Source organism: Hoplias malabaricus, chromosome 5 (genome assembly GCF_029633855.1).
Source record: "Hoplias malabaricus isolate fHopMal1 chromosome 5, fHopMal1.hap1, whole genome shotgun sequence".
In the NCBI taxonomy this organism is placed as follows: domain Eukaryota; kingdom Metazoa; phylum Chordata; class Actinopteri; order Characiformes; family Erythrinidae; genus Hoplias; species Hoplias malabaricus.
In genome coordinates, this window is record NC_089804.1 from 1886792 (window position 1) to 1894639 (window position 7848).

Below are 7848 nucleotides of genomic sequence, written 5' to 3' on the forward strand. Positions count from 1 at the left end.
TCCTTGTCTCCAGTCATGTGTACTGAAGTACTAACTGTACTGTGTACTGTTTTTTCTATATTGTAGCTGTTTTTTCCTGTCATCCATCTCATTGATTTTTTGAAGAATTCAGTCTTTGTTTCTTAGTGATCTTGCTCTGTTTCTGTGTCTCCTTTTTTAAATCATGAACTTCGTTTGAATAAAATCAACTCCTCGTCTGATTCATATTGGCAGAGTAGTTGCGCTCATCTGTGACCTGTAGACTTAATCTGGAAATTGACTGTAGATAGCAGAGTAACTCTTGTTTTTAAGAAAGTAAGGCTTTTTCACACTTTATGTTCACACTTTATTTCTGCTTTAATTCAAAACAGAGATGGACTGGAGTCCCTGTCTGGGTAACTACATCATGCTGCACTAATAAGAGTCCTTGGGCAAGACTCCTAACACTGCACTTACATTAGCAAAATGATTTGAATTGTAAGATGACATCAGATATTGAGATAAGATTCTGTACCAAATACTGTCTACCATCTGTCTTTTTAATAACCTTTGACTCAAACATTTTTCGTACTCCTACCCTAATCTTCTGATGGTTCCCTGCCCTCAGAGATGGCTATGTTCAACCCCTCCAAAGTTTAGTTCAAAGTGATGCCATTTGTGCCAAGGCATACACATTAATTCATTAATACATTCTTTTTCTGAAGGCAGAGTGGTTTTTACTGCTATGCACCATCAGACAGTTCTGTACCTGACAGTGCTCCAATCTCCCCAAAGACCCCCAGAGCTGAGCTAATCCTCCTGAAGCAGAGCTGATCCTGCCTGATCTCAGTGGGCTTTAGAGATACGGGGACGTGGGGGCTTTTTGGGTAGCTGGAGCAAGTCCTGTGTCCAGAGCAGCCTGGTTCACTGCATCCACACACACCCTAAAGATATCCTGCCAAACCAGAGACTCCTGAGGTTTAGCTTTTTATCCATGCCATTAATTTTAATACAAAACCAGAAGAGCAGAGTGGTCAACCCTTTAATTCCTTTGAAGAACATTTACTTCACAACAGTACATGGACCAAACATGCCTAACTCATCCTTAGAACTCTTTGGCACTCTTGGGATTAGATACTGGTAGCCATGGCAATGCTTCTGGGTCTTTTACTTGATGCTTCCATTGCTAATGGTGGCAGCTCGGCAGAGGCCCTTCCCTCTCACCTCAAAAGCCACACCCCTATAGTTGGCCACGCCCTTAGCATCCGTGCTAAGGTCTGGGAGTAAACGCTCCCAAACCCGTCGTTTTGGGTTCAGCTCTCGCTCTGCTTCACCTGTGGAGACAAAGAGAAATAACATAAGAGAAGAATGAGGCAGGCGGGGATCTCTGTCCCTATTTGTTATATATATATATATATATATATATATATATATATATATATATATATATATATATATATATATATATATATATATATATATATATTAATATATATATATAGCTCCAGGGGCCTGGAGGTTGTGGGTTCGATTCCCTATCCAGGTGTCTGTGAGGAGTTGGTGTGTTCTCCCCGTGTCCGCGTGGGTTTCCTCCCCCAGTCCAAAAACACATGTTGTAGGTGGATTGACGACTCAAAATTGTCTGTAGGTGTGAGTGTGTGAGTTAATGTGTGTGTGTGTCTGTTTTGCCCTGTGAAGGCCTGGCGCCCCCTCCAGGGTGTATTCCTGCCTTGCGCCCAATGATTCCAGGTAGGCTCTGGACCCACCGTGACCTTGAATTGCATAAGTGGTTACAGATAATGAATAAATGAATGATATATATATATCATATATCTATCTTTCTATATATAAAACAGATAAGGTACCAGCTAATAGATGCCTGTGCTGGCTAGAATTGTGATAAAGGAGGGCCTTCTGACCTAGACTGAGGCAACAGTAGGGATCAGACCAGACATCTCACCATGAAAGAAACAACACTTATGGTGCTTTTACACTGCATGGGATTGGTTCGACTAGACTTGATTTTAGCTTGTTGCTTTTCCACTAGCACAGCTCCCCACAAAATGGAGACGGTGTTGTCGTAAAACCCTCTCTCTAACAGGAGCCGCAGGTTTTGAAAACCACAAAGTGAGTGGTAAAAGTCAGTAGCTGTTTACTTGCTGTGTATTGGTGTGTTGTATTTGTTTTTTTTGACTGAACACGGCTCCATGCTCCAGTTCTCTGCAATTGGTTTTCCTTGTCGCACGGGCAGCTTTCACTGCAGATTTTCCTCAGCCATCGACCCAAGGAGTGTTTGAACCTCTTCAAAAACCCCTCAGGAGAATGTTACAAATCGCTGCTGTGAGTCAGAGAAAAACAAATGTGAAAGTTGCTAAAACTTCACAGATTTTACAAGCAGCGGTTTTGTGCTGGAGCTTTGCATTTTGTGGTGATTGGCGGGTCTGAGCTCTGCAGAGTTAACACCTAACGTTTAGTACCTACTCTGCTTGGTTGAAACTGTACATGAACATAGACTAAAAAGGAACATGGTTCCAGAAACCAGGAACAGATTTGGCCAGTGGAAAACCAAAAGAGCCGAGCAGAGTCAAGTAGGTTGAATGCCGTGGAAAAGCACCAAAAGGCACTGAACCACTAGAGAGCCCCCTTCACCTGTATTCAGCTTAATCAACTCTGATAAACAAGGTTTCTCCAGAATACTCTCCATGATTGTTCTTAGGGTTTCTCTTAATGTCTCCAAAATAAGAGTCCTTCAGTTTGGATAACTGAGCTGCACATGACAGAGCAGGCAGGGATCCATTCATTATCTTGAGGTTCTTGCTAAAGAGGTCACCAGCATGGGCAAGTTCAGAGACATCAATATTGGTCCTGTCTTTCTTAATTTAACATTACACCACAGGCACAAGCACAGTCTGGATATCTCTGATTTATGTTTCTAGAGACGCAAACACTACATTTGAAGATCAGGTGGAGATCCTGTATCTTCTCTCAGGAGAGCCGTAGCTATGAAAGTTGAACTGTATGAAAAGTGTAATATTGTGGTGTGTGTGTGTGTGTCTGTGAATGTGTGTGTGTGTGTGTGTGTGTGTGTGTGTGTGTGTCAGTGGGGGGTGTGTGTGCTTACCCGGGAAGCTGTGGAAGGTGACCCTGTCCCCTGGCTGGGCTCCACTGGGTGGGTCTAAAGGCTCCATCTTGTCTTGATTGACAGCACAAATGAGCCGAGCCTGAGATTGGACTCCTCGCACTTTGACTGGTTTTACATTACACAGGAGAACTGCTAGCCTGTCCTGCAACTACACACACACACACACACACACAGCATATCGTCACTATCAGAAAGAAGACATTATAGTAACTTCAACAGAGAAGGAAATGGTAATCTTTGGTCAGATTTGGTCAGTTCTCCATTATCTACAACACCCTGACCACAACCTTAGACCATGAGGAGCACACGTTTCCTCCGACGTGTGAAACCCACCACCATTACTTTTCACACTGCTTCAGCTCAACACGCTTGGAGGAGAACTATCAAAATACGAAAAACGACAAAGGTGTAGATACACGGTTTGAATGAAGGGAAGAAAGAAGTAGGGTAGATGTACTGTTAATACGGTGGTCTTTTACCACACACACACACACACACACACTCAGAATGTGTGGAGGAGACTTGGCAGGTGCTGCTTAAGACACCAATGATCTTGAACAGCTGAAAGAGTAAACACACACACACACACACTCCTTGAGAAGCTATAAACAGGGAGCCTGGGACCCAGAAATAAACCTGACTCCAAAACTCAGAGGAGTTCATTTCTCAGAGGCTCAGAAATATGGAGGCTATGCTCACTTCTGCTTTTACACTTTTACCCCAGCAGGACGGACAACACACACACACACACACACACAACGTCCCACTACACCCCCACACCCCTACCAGTGAAATATATATGTATATATATATATATAGAGAGAGAGAGAGAGAGAGAGAGAGAGAGCATACTGAATACTGCAGAGTAGACACAGGACAATTCATAGTAGACACTGAATAATTCAATGTAGATTCATAATTATAATAAAAGTAGATCCTTAATAATTAAATGTAGGTACAGAATATTTCATAAAACATTCAGAATAATTAACAGTGGATAATGAATAATTTATTATAGCTACTGAATAATTCACTCCGCATGCTGCAAAATTCAAAGCAGATATTGAATAATTCAGATCAAATACTGAGTACTTCATGTCAGATACAGAAAAATGAATAGTGTATTCTGATTAATTTACAGTGTTTAATAAATATTCATTATGGAGACTGAAATATTCCTCACAATTAATGAATAATTCATATTACAGTGAAAGTGAATGAACTTTAAGCATAGAGTTTGAAGAGTTAATTATGGTTGGCATGGTTCCCACCTGCTCTAGAGGCACGTGATTGGCCAGTCCACTGACCACGTTCCTGGGGGCGGAGTCTCCTACATCCACCTCCTGTACATACAGTGATTCAGAGTCTGGATGATTCCGAACTGAGAGGATTCGTCCGATCCGTAAATCCAACCTGGACACATCAGACCTCTGATCCAGAGCACACGCCACTCCTGAGAGAGAGAGAGAGAGAGAGAGAGACAGAGAGAAAGACAGAGAGAGAGAGAGAGAGAGAGAGAGAGACAGAGAGAAAGACAGAGAGAGTGAGAGAGACAAAGAAACAGAAAGAAAGAGAGAGAGTGACAGAGAGAGAGAGAGAGATGGCAGATAAATACAGGTGTGTGTGTTTGTGTGTGTGTGTGCGTGTGTGTGCGCGCGTGAGCATGTGTGTTTGTGAGTGTCTGCGTGTGTGTGTGCGCGTGCACACGTGTGTGTGTTTGTGGGTGTGTGCGTGTGTATGCGTGTGTATGTATGTATGTGTGTGTGTGTGTGTGTGTGTATGTGTGTGGGTGTGTGGGTGTGTGGGGTGGGGGGGGTACCTGTCCTTTCTCTCGTCCTCCTGGCCTCTGTGTGTCTGTGTGGGGGTCTCCTCTGTTCTGTGGGGGCAGTAGAAGGTTGTGTGGGGGCAGCTTGTTGTAAAATCTCAGGTGCACTGGACTTCATCGCTGCTATAGATGCGGTCAGAACCCTCTCCTGATGGAGCTTCACTGAAACACACACAAACATAGATGATTCAAATTTATTTTTATGAGTTTTTTGTTTTCTTTCATTCTCTACATTTCACTATAAAAGTGCTGCAATCAACACCGATCTGTGTGTGTGTGTGAGAATTTTTGTGTGTATATATATATATATATCCGGGTGAATGTCTGTGAGGAGTGTGGTGTGTTCTCCCTGTGTCTGTGTGGGTTTCCTCTGGGTGACTGTCTGTGAGGAGTGGGGTGTGTTCTCTCTGTGTCTGTGTGGGTTTCCTCTGGGTGACTGTCTGTGAGGAGTGGGGTGTGTTCTCTCTGTGTCTGTGTGGGTTTCCTCTGGGTGACTGTCTGTGAGGAGTGTGGTGTGTTCTCTCTGTGTCTGCGTGGGTTTCCTCTGGGTGACTGTCTGTGAGGAGTGTGGTGTGTTCTCCCTGTGTAGCACCCGTAGGTGTGAGTGAATGTGTGAGTGTGTGTCACATTGTGAAGGACTGGCGCCCCCTCAGAGTGTGTTCCTGCCTTGTGCCCAGTGATTCCAGGTAGGCTCCGGACCCACCACCGCCCTGAACTGGATAAGGGTTCCTGACACTGAATGAATGAATATATATATATATATATATATATATATATATATATATATATATATATATATATAAGTGTGTGTGTGTGTATGTTTGTTTTTGTGTGTTCTCACTGGATTTTCTCTTGCGTGTTTCCTGCAGTTGTCTCTTCAGCTCATCAATGTCTTTCTTCAGTTTACTGTTCTCCACCAGCAGCTTCTTCTCCTCGCGCACCGATGCCTGCAGCACTGCGTACAATCATCACCAGAACAACACCATCATCAAACACCACCATCACCAAAACACCATCACCACAACATCACCATCACCACAACCCCACCATCACCACAACCCCACCATCGCCACAACAACACCATCACCACAACAACACCATCGCCACAACAACACCATCACCACAACAACACCATCGCCACAACAACACCAGCACCAAAACACCATCACCACAACAACACCATCACCACAACAACACCATTACCACAACAACACCATCGCCACAACAACACCATCGCCACAACAACAACACCACCAAAACACCATCACCACAACAACACCATCACCACAACAACACCATCACCACAACAACACCATCGCCACAACAACACCATCGCCACAACAACACCATCACCAAAACACCATCACCACAACATCACCATCACCACAACCCCACCATCACCACAACCCCACCATCACCACAACAACATCGCCACAACACCACCATCACCAAAACACCATCACCACAACCCCACCATCACCATAACAACACCATCGCCACAACAACACCATCACCACAACAACACCATCGCCACAACATCACCATCACCACAACCCCACCATCACCACAACCCCACCATCACCACAACAACACCATCACCACAACAACATCGCCACAACACCACCATCACCAAAACACCATCACCAAAACACCATCACCACAACATCACAATCACCACAACAACACCATCACCACAACAACACCATCGCCACAACAACACCATCACCACAACAACACCATCGCCACAACAACAACACCACCAAAACACCATCACCACAACAACACCATCACCACAACAACATCATCACAACAACACCATCGCCACAACAACACCATCGCCACAATAACACCATCACCAAAACACCATCGCCACAACAACACCATCGCCACAACAACACCATCACCAAAACACCATCACCACAACAACATCATCACAACAACACCATCGCCACAACAACACCATCACCAAAACACCATCACCACAACAACATCATCACAACAACACCATCGCCACAACAACACCATCGCCACAACAACAACATCAGTATCATCAGCATCCTCAGTATCATCAGCACCCCCAGTGACAGTTCACAGATAGTAACAGAGAGTGTTTAAGGAGTCACAAGGTTTTGTAGAGTCTCAGAAAATATAGAGGTTTTATTTGTTAAAGTCCAATACAAAAAAAGATCCAATTAATGCAACATTATACCCCAAGGACATATCTCATGTTTAAAAAATGTGAATGTAATATTGATCTATTGACCATGATATGTATAATATTTACAAAAAAAAGTCAGTAGCAGACCCAACATAGGAACAACCTTCTACAGTAATAATGTGATGTGCACTGAGCTGTAAAACGGAGAATAGAGCCTCTGTCGCTGTACTCCGTGCTCAGCACAGCAGAAACTGCACTCTGTAACTTTTGGGAGACACTCCCCATCCCCATTGGTTTACATAATGTACTTATAAAATACCCTACAAACTTTAAATATTACCCAAAATCACCATAACGCACCATATAAAGTCTGTTACTCAAACCTGCTTTCTCTTTGAGCAGCTGTATTTGCTGAGTGAAGAACTCCAACAGCTTTTCATCCTCCTTCAGATCCACATTAGATTCAGCCATAATTATAACACCTGAGAGAGAGAGAGAGAGAGAGAGAGAGAGAGAGAGAGCAGCTGTGAACTCTCCCCTCGTGTTCCCCCCTGGCCGCTCTATAAATACTTTCTCACGTTCTGTTCGTTACTCACCTCGGCCTCGAGCAAACCCCCACATCACACACACAGAGCACTCACAGTTACACGACTGACGGCTGGAACAGAGTCCAGCTCAGAACCACTGATCCAGCACCAGATTTACAAACTCATCCCATTCACAAACCTCGTATCTCCACAACACCCGTTGTCAGGAGCAGGAGAT

General features: G+C 44.0%; 1 protein-coding gene across 3 annotated transcripts in view; it reads right to left on the bottom strand.

The window, feature by feature from the left end:
• Positions 1-387: 387 nt before the first annotated feature.
• Positions 388-7848, bottom strand: part of aimp1b (aminoacyl tRNA synthetase complex interacting multifunctional protein 1b) — an 8584-nt gene continuing 1123 nt past the window's right edge. The window contains exons 1-7 of one of the 3 annotated variants that reach the window (XM_066671533.1): positions 7810-7848; positions 7467-7565; positions 5767-5880; positions 4920-5087; positions 4372-4553; positions 3080-3248; positions 388-1292 (exon numbers count right to left, since the gene is read on the bottom strand). The exon at positions 7810-7848 is cut by the window's right edge and continues 226 nt beyond it. In XM_066671533.1, coding sequence (XP_066527630.1) covers positions 1126-1292; positions 3080-3248; positions 4372-4553; positions 4920-5087; positions 5767-5880; positions 7467-7554 — 888 coding nt within the window. In that variant the 5' untranslated portion in view covers positions 7555-7565; positions 7810-7848 and the 3' untranslated portion in view covers positions 388-1125. Of the gene's footprint in view, positions 1293-3079; positions 3249-4371; positions 4554-4919; positions 5088-5766; positions 5881-7466; positions 7566-7679; positions 7753-7809 lie in introns of those variants that run through there. The other 2 variants (XM_066671531.1, XM_066671532.1) reach the window with 2 other exon arrangements.